We start from the raw sequence: 14032 nt of genomic DNA, 5'->3' as shown, positions 1-14032 counted from the left end.
TGCTTTCATCTATTTTCTATCACTATTCTTAACATAAACTTAAAATAAATGTTAACACATTCAGTGACTTGGCAACCAGTTACCAACTAGAAGAATCAAAAAATGTGGTGTTTGCTTCATTGGGTAATATGGCACATATTGTGAGTTTTCATGCAGTGGTATTTTGTTTGGCTTCCTGCGAGTGTTCATGCTAGTTGTGCCCTAGAATTCTCTGTACAGGTTCCCATAGTGCTCCATAAGGAAGGTTGATAGAAAGAGGCAAAAAAAAAAGGATGGGTGGGATGGGGGGGGGGTGTTTGTGTGCTTCTGGCATCTGAAACAGACCAATTGTAAATACATAAGGTACATCTGAAAGCCCAAGATAGGGACTGAGAAAAGTTGCCATACCAATAGACTTTTTCAGGTTTTGATAACTTTGTTTCAACAGGAAAAGAAACAACCATTAGCAGAAAAAAAAGCAGTGCAAACTCAGGAAGCTGCACAGAAAGCAAAAGAAGCAGTTACTTCTGTTGCCACTTCGGAATCGGATAGCCTGCATGCGCGGTCGAAGAGAAAACTTCCTGTTGGTGCCTTGGTTTCTTCTGTGAACGTTGACTATGAGTATTTTGAAGTTGGTACTGGCCAGGTAAGATTGTTAATTAAAACATCTTATTTGAGAATAGTGGTATATACTAAAACCAAAACAAAAAAAGTAAAAACATCCCATTTCATTCTAGTCATGTGAAAGAACTTGGGTATTTCTTGTTTTCCATTATAAGTGTGGGAGGGCTTGTTAAAGTTAGCATTAGGCTTTGCTTTCGGTAACGTGGCCACCACAATTAATTTCACCCCTTCAGAGTGGCTAGGACTGGCTCCATTCCCAAATCAAGGTCTCCTACGTTAAATTACAGCACATGGACTGCCATGGTGTTGAATGGTCATTTGGGTTTTCTTTGGATGCTTACACATTACCTTTGTTCTACATCATTGTAGACCTACAATTTGAATGGTCTGTTCTTAATCTAAAGTTTCATTTTAAGAAAATACACTGAAATATTTCCTGTTAGTTTGACTTATCCTCATATACTTTCCTGTATGTTTTTTAAGGTGCCTTTGCAAGGCTTCTCCATGTAAGCCATATGGGCAGAATATCCCAGCAAATATCTACCACCCTGCAGCGTAAACTAGCGGGTTGTTGGGTGTTTGCTGAGCCAGTCACCATTTTTCCTTTTTAGTTAGGCTTAAAGTGAATTGCCTGACATTTGAGGTGGCATTTATTTTGTTTGGTTACTTTGTGCTGCTAGGTTTCTGTGGCTTACAGTGTGCTAGACTTCGAACCAGAGAATTTCTTTGCCCTGGGTTCTCCAATCGGTGTGTTCCTTTCTGTACGAGGAGTGGAGAATATCAATGAGAACTATAGACTTCCTACCTGCAAGGGATTCTTCAATATTTACCATCCAGTGAGTGAGAAGTACCTGTGAGATTGGATTTCAAGTAATTTAGATGAAAGGAAGGTGGGAAAACTACATTTGAACTTCTTAACGCACCAAAAGTAATTTTAAAACAGTCATCATCCCCTGAACGTTGCAATCACCCTCAGTTATTTCTGAACCTCTTCAGAAAATAAGTAGCTGGTTGCAAGTCATGTACTTAATACTTAGCCCAATTACCTTGCCACCTGCCCTCTTCGCTTTCCAAAGCCAAAATAATAATCTTATTGAGAATCTGTTTTCTGTCATCTGACTTTGAGTGCTCTTTGTCTTCCTCCACTACGCCACTTTCTCACACTGAGCTATGGAAACTCTTTATAGTTATTGTAAAATAATAGATTTATCCTTCTCTTCATTCCCATCTTGTCATGGTACTAACCAGTATACCAGCTATATGAAATACTGGAAACTGGGGAAAATCTTGAGGTTTTTATCGTGACTCTGTTGCTTTCAACACGATTGAGTAGTGTATTGCAAAGTTTTGTGGTATGTTGAATGGTTACTGATATTTGCTAATTCTGTAGCAAGAGAGATCCTTTTGTGCATTGGATGTGTTATGTTAATCCAGTTCTAGAGCAAAATAATGTTCATCTCTGCTATCATGTCCCTCTCCTAGAGTCTCTGAACCTAAGAGAATGAAAACACTCATTGTGTTAATGAATCAGCAGTAATTTACAATTTAACTAAACATTAGCTCTCTTGAGTTAACTGAAAAAGACAGAATCTACAAATTATCTTCACTAATTGTCAACAGGTTTCTTTAACTGAAATGTCACTAACATTTTGGATTGTTAAACGTCAAATAATTTTAGTTATTCTGGCTTTCTCTTTATTTGCAGCTTGACCCAGTGGCTTATAGGTTAGAACCTATGATTATTCCAGACTTGGACATGAAACCAGTTCTCATTCCACACCACAAAGGCAGAAAAAGACTTCATCTTGGTAAAAGGTTTTTTTATATGTATATTTTACCGTATATGTATAGTCTATGATTTTCTAATGCATCAAATATTGTAGGTCAAGATTTTCAAAAGGGACTAATGATTTTGGGTGTCTTACTTCTCATGCACCCAACTTGAGATGCTTTAAAGGAGGCTGAATTTCAAAGGGCAGGTTCTCAGCACTTTCTGAAATCAGGCTGTTTTAAAGTGTCTCAAATTGAGCACCCACCGTCTGTTTAGTTTTGAAAATATTAGCCTTTTTGTTAATTGAGATCTTCTTACAATCATCAACTAGTAACTTTGCTAATTGGAAGTGTATTTTTAATAGTTGCAGGTAATTGTCCTGTTCATATTAATTTAAGATTCTGAGTATAAGAAGTAGTAGCCAAATTAACTGGATCCCCAACTCTGTCCTCTAATGCCTGCAACTCTGCCACTCCCAAATATAGTTGAAAAATTAGACCCACCCTGGGTGGATGTTGATCCTCATGCTACTGAGTTAGCCAGCCTTTCTGCTTGGTGTCACTGTGGGTTAGTCAAGAAAAGATCCTTACTGAGACAGTAGCAGTATCTGGGGTGTTAATAGGATTGGATTCTTGACTCTTGTGTCAAACTCACATGCTCTTGGTTAAACTGACACATTTCAGGATTATAAGAAACTTTTTCCAAGTTAGGTTATCAGGGACGTGGAGGGAGTTCTGACTTCCTGTGGAGCTCTGGGAAGAAATCATCTGGTTAGGATGAAGTGGCCATTTCCAACATTACTTTTTCAGATTCTTAACATGTTTGGTACTCTATTTCCTTGCCTTTTATTAAATTAAACTTTAACAGCATCTACTTCAAATACGGGTGGCAAAATACAGCTTTCATAGTGAAGATGCCGAGTTCTATATCGTCTTTTAATCAAGAGGAATAAGAGGCATGGGCATATATGCACCAATAATTGGTACCTTTGGCTCGTATTTCCTTCAAAAAATTGTATGTGTGTTCACGTAACATTTTCACTAAGAATCCTTCTGATATTGTGATCTTTTTAGAGTTGAAAGATTCTCTCTCTCGTATGGGATCAGATCTAAAACAGGGTTTTATCAGCTCTTTGAAGAGCGCTTGGCAGACTCTTAATGAATTTGCACGTGCTCATACCTCTTCAACTCAGCTGCAAGCAGAACTGGAGAAGGTAGCTAATCAAATTAAAGAGGAAGAAGAAAAACAAGTGGTAGAAGGTAGGTTGATATTTCACTGATATTCTCTTAGTACACTAATCTCATATTTGTGGAAGCATCAAAGCTCAAATGAACGTTAGAAATGTTAGATTTTTCGTTAATTACAATTTGATCTTGTCCAGGAAAACATACTTTTTCAGATTCTTAATATGTTGTTCTTTGTATTTGGTACTGTATTTCCTTGCCTTTTATTAAATTAAACTTTAACAGCACCTACTTCAGAGGAGGCTTTGATTACTGTAATTTTACAATTGAGCTTGATGTCAAGAGCAAGTTTCTAAATGTCTTGCCTTTACTCTTCTGTAAGAAAAATGAGTAAACAAATATTTAACATCTGTGGGATTTCTGCTTTTTAATTAAGCTTTACTGCCTAGAAGGCCAAGCTGAGTAATAAGACAAGAGTCAGAAAGAGTGGATGTGGAGAAACTGAAATGAACACTGTGTCTAAGTCATAGATATTGTCTTCTACAAACATTCATCTCTTGGGAGGTTGGGGGCTTGATTTCTGCCTGCTATCACTTATCTGACAGGTATTATTTACCATTGTATGCTTTGTTATTTCTGGGTAGAATGAACAAATACTTCCTTAGTCTCACACAATCAATTAAGTATGGTCATTTCTGAAACAGATTGAAACAATTCATTTTTATGGTTATTAGCCACACTGCTGCATGATAAAATGAAACTACATGAATGGATAGTGAGACGTGGTTCTTAATTACCTATCTAATGTCTTGCAGAGACTCTGTGCTTCAAGGTTGCACTGTTATTTACATTTATAATAAAAAGAACCTGAGACCTCCATTTGTAATAATAAACCACACAGAAAACAGCAAAGGACTTATTTGTGTTTTATTCCACAGTTGAGTTGAGGCTACTACTGTCTTCCCAGAAACTAATGTAGAAAATGGTGACCTCCGTTTATAGTCATAGGATCAGGCAGTAATAAAAGGTTGAGCTTGTGACTGACTTCAATGTTAAAACTATCAATTCTAGCTGAAAAGATTGCCGAAAGTCCAGATCTTTCGAAGGAAGAGGGTTGCTTAATAAAAGTCGGGATGCTAAATGGAGGACGTCGTATTGACTACGTTCTACAGGAAAAACCAATAGAAAGTTTCAATGAATACCTTTTTGCTCTACAGTCTCATTTGTGTTACTGGTAAGAATTACGTATTTTTTTCTGTAATTCCACAAATTTTGCTTTTCCAATGTAGTTATATGTATTTACTTCAGTTTACTTAATTATCAGTCCTCTTCCTCTTATTTTGTGCAGTTTATCTGTGACCAACATGACAATAACAAGAATGCTACTACTTGTTTCTAGCATTTTCATTATGAAGATTGGGAGGATCATAGAGCTTAATTTTCTAGGCTTTTATTATTTTATTTATTGTATTTTTTAGTTTTGACAGAAATAGCAGTGTTCTACACAGGATTTTTTCTCAGTATGATACTGACCAGGAGTGGTAGAAAGAGGATATCTGTTGAAATAGGTTAGAAACAATACAAGCTATGTTTGATTTTTACTAATGAGTACGCACCTTCAGTTTTGGCATGGGTTTGCTGGTGCACAGTGGTGAAAGAAAGGTTGCCTTTGATACAGTACTACAAAGAGGAGGAATGGTCCAGTGGTTAAGAATCTAACCTGGCACTTGTGGGGCCCTGGGTTTGGTGATTCTGCACAGGCTTCTATGAACTTGGGCAAGTCCCAAAGAACCATTTTGATAACAAAACTCTAAAGGGATTCTTGCAAATTAGCTTAGGCTCTGAAGTCAGTTAAGTGCTTTAGAAATTTTTACCCTTAGTCTCTGCCTCAGTTCCTGATCTGTCAAATGGGGATAATAGCATTTCCCTACCTTATAGGGAGTGTTGTGAAGAGGAATAAAGATTGTGAAACGCTCAGATACTACAGTAAAATCATAGAATTGTAGAAGTGTAGGACTGTAAGGGAGCTCAATAGGTCATCTAGTCCAGTCCCCTGCCGTCAGGACAGGACTAAGTAATAACTAGACCATTCCTGAAAGGTGTTTGTCTAACCTGTTCTTAATCCTCCAGTGACAGATTCCACAACCTCCTTAGGCAGTTTGCTCCAGTACTTAACTACCCTAACAGGAAGTTTTTCCTAATGCTGCAATTTGTGCTCATTGTTTCTTGTTGTATCCTCAGAGGTTAAGGAGAACAATTTTTCTCCCTCCTCCTTGTAATAACCTTTTATGTACTTGAAAACTGTTACGTCCCCTCTCAGTCTTCTCTTCTCCGGACTAAACAAACCCAAATTTTTCAATCTTTCCTCGTAAGTCATATTTTCTAGATCTTTAATCCTTTCTAGGGAGTCATTTCCTGTTTTGTATGTGTGCAATTGTTTTCCTGAGGAGTACTGACTCTCTCCGAGTGAGACTTGGAATAACCTCCACCTTACACTCTCTTGGAAATATAAGTTGGTCACTCATAGTATTCCACGCTTAATCAAACCTTCTGCCGCTATCTTTTCTTGTGACTAGCAAGATCTTTTGTATCAAACTCGTTATTGAAAGGTCCTTTGGCTTTTATCTAAAGCTGACTAAACCACCATTTGGCTTCTTGTTTCTTTTGGCACTGGTACGTTAGAGCAGGCTGCCTCCAAGAGAGCCATGTCTAAATGCAGTACTTGGCTAACTCACAACTTCCAGGTCCTGTTAATGAGCACCCTAGCAGAGGTGCGTCAGCCTCTGTTTCCAGTCTCAGACTCTTCTCACGTAGAATATTGGCCGTGTTCAGCCACATGAAGTTCTGTACACATCTCTGAGACGTTCTACTTAGGTTATCCAACTAGGTCATCTAGCTAGTCTCTCTGAACATTGCTACTTCAATTGAACCTGGCATGAATTTAGCTTCAACCTTTTATAACAGCATCCTTAATCATCTGCCACCATGGTCCTTCACTGCTCCTGCACAAGCTGAGAATGGTTTTCATTGTTATTTAAATGGCCAACACTTTTTTTTTCTTTTTTGGACATCATGTTGTACCTGGCTGAATAGTACTATTTCTAGTATGACTTATTTTTCAGGTGACATGTTTTGCACTACTACACCTAGAGTTTCAGCTGATATTTTAGAAGGTGTGAGATCCCTGGTATTCTGAAATCATCCCGTTCTTTAGAAACCAATCTTTTTCTCTGGGGTTATCGTGGAATGTCACTCTCCAAAGTGCATGTGCCTATCTAGGTAGCATTATCATTTTGTTCTGAAATAAGAACTGCTATTTTTCTGCAAAGAAACAAATTGATATTCTTATCTCTCATATGATGCTTTGCCTTGACTTTATCCCTGTTCTGAACTTGGTGCTCAAAAAAGGTAAATGTAGCAAAGATCATTTTCAAGGCTAAGCAAGGATACCATATTTGTTTTGACAGCTACAGCTTTTCAAATGCAACCATTCCTGAAGAGATGTTAGAGCACAATAAGTAGCAAAACTTTATTTTACTTTGTGTGGGAATAAAATTGCAAGATATTAATGCTCTGTCATCAGATTTTAACAAAATAAAGAAAAAGAATTGCCACTAATGCATCTTCCTTCAAAGCTTTGATATTTGTTATGATTTTTACTGCTGATGTACACAATGGTTTCAAAGATGGTTTTTAGGACAAAAAGGGAAATTTCAATTCCATTGTGTAATTGGCCATGCAAAACACCATTACTTTATCTGGATTTTGAGTTTTAAAACAATAGTTTAAAAAAACAAAAACTAATTTCATGCATTTCAGATGGTGCAGGATATAGAGTGACTTGCATGAGAAGCAATAACCCGTTGAAAGGAAAAAGCTGCCAATCTGTGTTCAGTCTTATGCATATTTAATTTCTCACTTTTGTGTATCTTAGATTTGTGCATTTTATTACCACAGTACATTTGAATAGACATGGGTTGTGGGATGACATTGACATGTATGTAAACTGCATGTGATAGCTAACATGACTTGTGTAAAACATGAACAGCTGATCCTCAAACATCCAGATGATTAGTTAACTGTATCTTTTTCTCTTATTGCAAAGACCAGTTGGTATTTGGAAAAACAAAAGTAAACTAAAATTGGTCCTTCAAAACAATGGCCTTTTTTTTGCTGAGTAAAACTAGTACTGTGTGGTTTTGCTATAATTTTCATAGTAGAAGCACAAGTAGCTTACTGCAGTAGTTGTCAGGTGCCACTGAAACAGAGTGACCAGACAGCAAATGTGAAAAATCAGGATGGGGATAATAGGAGCCTATATAAGAGAGAGACCCAAAAATCGGGACTGTCCCTATAAAATCAGGACATCTGGTCACCCTACACTAAAATGTCTTCTGACTATTGGAAAGAAAAAAACTTCATAGAAATAATGTAAATTATGTCTAGAAATAGGCAATGTTGTCCAGTGGTTAAACCACAGGACTTGAAGTAATATCTAATGGGGCTTTTTAATGTTGATAATGTTTACATGGTGGTAAATTGACAGTTGATTGTATAGGAGGTGTTCTTATCGTGGCTCCAATCCTGATGTATGCCAGTCAGATCAACAGTTTGCTCTGGTGGTTGGGTTTCTCTAATCTAATCAATAATAAATTCCAATGGTGGTGATTTCTTCTGCCCAAGCCTTCATTGTCTGGATTTTTTATCTTTATGATGAATAGTATTTGTGTAGTTGGTTTTCCACAAGGTGGCAGTCTGTAGTTATTTTTTTCTATCTAAAGATTTGTTACTTTAATAGACTAAGCCATATTAAAGTACCTAATCAGAGTAAGCAAGAGCAGAATATAGTGAGTAATACCCAAGAATTCAAATTAAAAAGTCTTCTCAGGAAGACATCGGTGAAGTGAGCCAAACCTTCAGGATGAGGATACCCTGACATTGATCCCTTTGCCTGAAAGTTTGTTGCTTATTTTAATGTGTATGGTCCAAATATACAGAGGGGTATCAGGGTATAATGTGGTTATGACCTGTATGCTGAATCTCACTGTAAATATTTGAGCAATCGCATAATTTCTTTTGCATTTTTAACTGTGTATTGGCAATCTATAAACAGCATTCCTTAGAGGGAAACATCCTTTAATGTAGATCATAATCATAGTCATAATTACACCTCTCTCTCATTCAGCTGCCTTCTGGCACCTTTGCAAGGATATGAGAGGGGCTTGTGCAATATTTGCACAACTCTTAGGACTTGCCTCAAGCAATAGAATGTTGGTTATAAAAAAACTAACAGACCCTTTTTGTTCATAGGGAATCTGAAGACACAGCTTTGCTACTTCTCAAAGAAATATATAGGACTATGAATATCAGTCCGGAACAGCTGCAACACTGATGTGTAGATACCTGAATTTGTAAGTTTTTTGCCCTCATATAAACTGTATGCACTTAAATCCCAGCATAATTTAGTGAACATGATTTTGGAGACCATTTTTTTTTCTTTTCCCATCAAAGCTTACAGTGTGAAACAGGCAGTTACAGTGTATGTAATGTTGCTGCAATGTGCAAATTGTGGTTCTGGCTATAACGATCTCCACCGATTGATGAAAGTTTTTGTGTGCATAGTATGGAGGGGACAGGGAGAGTAGAATAACTTGCCTTCTAAAGAGTTCTGCCCAGGCAAATACATAATATAGAAATACAAGCAATATAACTTGAGAACTGCAGCATAAATAATTCCCCCAAAAGACACTAGCTTATTTTAAAAGGAACCAAAATAATAAACTGTATATTGTACATCTCAGAATAAAAATATCTTTAGTACATATCAGTTTTAAAGTAGTAAGTATCCCAACTGAGGGTCCTCACTCTGAGAGTTTCTTCCACTGAGCACTAGGAGCCAGAGTCTGAATTGGAGGTGATAATGGAAATATCATTTTGGTTAGTATCCTGCTGTTTTTTCCTGGGTTTTGTGTTAATTGTTAAAATCAAAGCAACTAAGACATAACAGAGCTGTAGAAATTAATGAAACAAATAGTTTCTTGCTCTTTGGCAGTGACTCAGGCTATGTCTACACTGGCACTTTTGTTGATAAAGCTTTTGTTGGTCAGGAATTGTGAAAAAAAAACCACTCCCCTTACTGACATAAGTTTCACCGACAAAAGCACCAGTGTGGACAGCACTATGTCGTTGGGTGACTCTCCTGCCGACATAGCTACTGCTGGCGTTGGGGGTGTAATTATGTACTTATGTAATCGTTGGGGGTATAATTATGCCAATGGGAGAACACTCTCCCTTCAGCATAGAGCAGCTTACAGTGGCGCAGCTGTAGAGGTACAGCTGTGTCGCTGTAAGGTCTGTAGCGTAGACGTAGCCTTGATGAATGTTACAGTTCATGTTCATGCTATGCTTTGATACCATTTTCAGGTACTGACTATTATGGACATGGAGGCATTAAAATACAGAGAGAGAGAGATCATCTTTGCCCCCCAGAAAACTTAATGTTCTGGAAAGTACCCTCTTTAGACAGCAGCTTTTGATGCTTTCCTTGTTCTCAGACGTATCAACAATAAAATCAAGCGAGGACAGTATCCTTCCTTATTAAAAGCACAGACAAGGGTCAAAATACTCAATCTGCGGGAGAGTATGTGAACTTCCACAGGAGTATCCCAGATGCCTGTACTGCTGCTGTACAATCTTAATAGGTTTTTGTAACAGAATGTTCCTACTGCTAGTGTACTAAATAGCCGGTTTAGCTGATTGCCAAAGCTGGGGGTAGTGTACCAGCCTAATGTCAGTCCTGCTCTGCTGAAGTATGTCATAGCTGATTGACTGCACTTTAAGTGTAGCAAAAGGAAAAACGCATTTGAAACTATTGCCTAGCAACACAGCTGCTTATATCAATTGTCAAGATGCTATCTATAGCATCTCACATCATCATAGTTGTAATGTTGCACTCTTGGCTTTTATCTCTTATATTACGTCCTTATAGGTTAAAATCCTTACTCACCTGTTTTTGCTACAGAATGGTTGTTTTTAAACTCTACATAATTTTGTTTGTTTAGTGGCAAATCATTCCACAACAAACTCATTCCTGGTTTCTGATGTGTACCTGGAACACACACTTTCATTAAGACGCATGCACAGTATCGCTCATGGGAAAGAGCATGGATGTACAGTATATCACAGTCTATTGCTGTTTGCTACTGAGCAAGTCAGGAGTGTCTGTACAGTTGCAGCAGCTTCAGGAGTTGCTCGGAGCTTTCCCATCCCTTGCTTGGCTAGCCAGCAAGCATGTGAAACTACATTTCAAATAGTAATGTCCTGGATGGCAAAGCAGTCCAGGCCCTTTGGTACATTTGTTATTTTTATTTCAGCGACGAGAAATCTCTCTCTGCTTGCACTATCTAAAAAGTCTTTGCAAAATCCTGCTCCTCTAGGAAAAGTAAGCATTTTTTTCAGGCTAGCATGACCAGCCATGTTCTGCAGAATCTAAGCAGTTGTTATTCTTATAGTTGGCGTGAAGTGTTTTTGAAAGTAGAAAGAGAGTCTTTGGTGTGAAGTGTCCGAGGAGGTGTGAGTGTAGTTGTGTGTACTGTTCTTTGACAAGGCTGGGCCAGTGTGTTTTGTGGGTTTTTTTCATCTGGGCTGATGATTTAAAAAAAAAATATTAGCCATGATTGGGTTCCCATAAAAATCAGTGAGTAGCTCCCAAGATTTGGCAGTCAGCTGTGACTAAACTCATCTAAACCATGGGAAAAAATCTTCCAGCCCTCTCATCTAACATGACTAGGGTGACCAGATGTCCAGTTTTTTGGGGACTTTTTCTTATATAGGCGCTTATTACTCCCCACCCCCGTCCCAGTTGCTATCTGGTCACCCTAAACAGAGTATTCTGCTTTGTCTTCTTGAAATTACTCTTTGATAAACAATATTGTAAAGTTCACAAGATTTTTTTGTAGGATGTTTGCGTGCTTAGAATAACAGAATTATAGCCAATATGGCTTGGTTGAATAGAAATGTACGTTACATTAAGATTTAATCATTTTTACGTAATATGTTACTTTGTAATCTTAGTGTTTATTTGCACTTGCTTGTCATTTTTGTGTCCTCTAAATATTTGTAATAAGAGAGTTCTTCCAGGCAACTTTATGCCTTACTTGTATTTTTAGTTCTTTCGTAGTCTGTCCTCCAAAGTGCACAATACGCAAGTTAATATAACTTCATAAAAAGCCAGAGCTATTAAATTCTGTGTTCAGCTGCCCCACCACATCCTATAAAATGAGTTAAGTTAAAGGGTATGCTTACAGATATGGGCACAGTAGGTAATCCAACTTTCCAGTGATCCCATGATCAGAAATCAAGATCCAGTATAAATTTTTTTGATATTTAGGAATGAATTCAATCATCATTGTGGGGGACTAACATAAATCTCCCATTAGTGCAACATTGCAGTACTCCCATCACTCTAATTTGCAATCATAACTCCCATCACCAGAATGAATCCTATTCGTGGTGGTGGTGTTTAGAGGGGAATGGGGAAATGGGGAAAGAGACCTTAGGGTATTACATTTTTATAAAATGATGAGTGGCGTGTGTGGGTTTTTAATCTTTTTCTCTTTGAAAATAAACGTAAGTGTGTTTAGTTTTAACATAGTAGTACTACTGCAAGATGAGAGAGTTCAGTTTCACCTTTCCTGTTTTTCTTTTTCTCTGCACAGCATATCTAATGCTCCAACAGGCTTGCTGACAAAACATTTTGAGGAACCTCCAGTATTTCTCTAGTCACACATGGCAAGAATCCGAATCACAATGGCTTTTTTTTCTTCAGTCCAGAACTCTTTGATTTAGATAATACCTTCTTGTTTCATTCAAGAGTGTTTCACAATTTTAAAATTATCAGCACCGCAGTTTGGGAAGCATAATTGGAATGACACCATTTAATCTTCTTATTGAAATTTAGTTGTACTGTTGCCAAAATTTGACCAGTGAAGAAATATTTGTGGCATGCAAATTATTTTTTTTCTTCTCAAGCTACCTTGTCTGTTAGATGTCAAACATGTATTTTCTATGAAGGCAATATGTTCTTTATTAAAGAAAGGACTTGTTGAGACACAGCAATAATCTGCTCTTTTTAAAAAATGCGTTTCCACTTTTAAAAACAAAATGTGAATTTTAGTTATAAGCTGCTTTACATCAAGCTTTTGTATTTGCTAAAATCAGCAGCCAGAATGACTTTCTTACTACTGTGAGTTCAGTGCTGAGATTTTATAAAAGCTTTTTAACCCTCTGACTTCTTTGCAATGGAGATAAAATGATCTTTTGTTATAGAAAATATAGAGATTTGTTACAGCCAGTTCAGCATTCACCTCTCTTGGAATGTAACTGATGTAGAGAACAAAGAGGGAAGAATCAAACTACATTTCTTTTTGGTAATTAACAGTTCATGTGGCCTCGTGGCTGCTCTACCTGGGAATTGAAATTATGACATTGACCTCAGAAAATTAATTTCTCTCTCCAAGGCATGTGAATGTAGAGCCTCTTTCAAGCTTATTGGAGCTAAATGTAATAGCCAAGGCCAAGATCTGTGATCCATATTCTATTTTCATCTAGTGAAAACAGTGGAGTTGTATGGGGTGAGGTCTTCTGGATTAGTGTCTCTGTGAACGCTGGGCTTCTGTAGCTTTCTTCTGGCAGCATCTTTAATGCAATTACCTAACCTATAGTGCTAACAATATTTGCTTCTGTTACTGCAGTAAGGACATTTTGCTAATGTTTACTTAGTAAGTTCTTATGGAACACAGTGACTTTTTTGAGTATATGTAAAATGCACATTTTTGTGTGTATATTTTGGTTAGTATAATTAAAAGATACTGTAATGCCAATGAATCTTTACTGCAAGCTTTTGTACTTATCTCAACAATGAATGATTTGTTCTCTCACTTAATGAGAAGGAACTTGGATGCTTTTGGTGTCACTTCTCTCATTCTGAATATTCAGGATTACATATACTACAGTAGTTTCCCTTCAGTTTTTTTTGTTAAGCTAGAATACATTTTGCCAAGATATGTCGGATGGACCAGTCTCTTGGCTGATGGCACAATGAGTGGAAAAGCCCAATCCCTTCAGTAAATTCTGTATTAAAGATAATGTTTGAATATTTGCTACTACCACCAAGACCTGCACCTGCGGCGGCTCCACCCGGGCCCGCGCCTTAGGCTTCAAGGCGCACCGCAGTGGCCCTCCTCGTCGCGGCGTAGCCCCCGCGGCTCTCATTGCCGGCGACGGCCGGGTATGGGCCCGACGCTCCAGCGCCATCCATTTTCAGGGCTAGTTGATTCGGCAGGTGAGTTGTTACACACTCCTTAGCGGATTCCAACTTCCATGGCCACCGTCCTGCTGTCTATATCAACCAACACCTTTTCTGGAGTCTGTATCTCTTAGGACCGACTGACCCATGTTCAACTGCTGTGCTTTT

At 37.8% G+C, this 14032-nt stretch overlaps 1 protein-coding gene across 7 annotated transcripts in view; it reads left to right on the top strand.

The window, feature by feature from the left end:
- Window positions 1-13439, top strand: part of LOC119858585 (SEC23 interacting protein) — a 39835-nt gene extending 26396 nt beyond the window's left edge. For 4 of the 7 annotated variants that reach the window (XM_043519219.1, XM_038409561.2, XM_038409563.2 and 1 more), the window contains exons 13-19: window positions 428-625; window positions 1284-1439; window positions 2309-2411; window positions 3448-3633; window positions 4630-4792; window positions 8869-8969; window positions 12276-13439. In XM_043519219.1, the coding sequence (XP_043375154.1) occupies window positions 428-625; window positions 1284-1439; window positions 2309-2411; window positions 3448-3633; window positions 4630-4792; window positions 8869-8950 (888 nt within the window). In that variant the 3' untranslated portion in view covers window positions 8951-8969; window positions 12276-13439. Of the gene's footprint in view, window positions 1-422; window positions 626-1283; window positions 1440-2308; window positions 2412-3447; window positions 3634-4496; window positions 4793-8868; window positions 8970-12275 lie in introns of those variants that run through there. The other 3 variants (XM_043519218.1, XM_043519220.1, XM_043519221.1) reach the window with 3 other exon arrangements.
- Window positions 13440-14032: the final 593 nt, after the last annotated feature.

This window comes from Dermochelys coriacea, chromosome 7 (genome assembly GCF_009764565.3).
Source record: "Dermochelys coriacea isolate rDerCor1 chromosome 7, rDerCor1.pri.v4, whole genome shotgun sequence".
Taxonomy (NCBI): domain Eukaryota; kingdom Metazoa; phylum Chordata; order Testudines; family Dermochelyidae; genus Dermochelys; species Dermochelys coriacea.
This window is presented reverse-complemented; position numbering and strand designations above follow the sequence as displayed.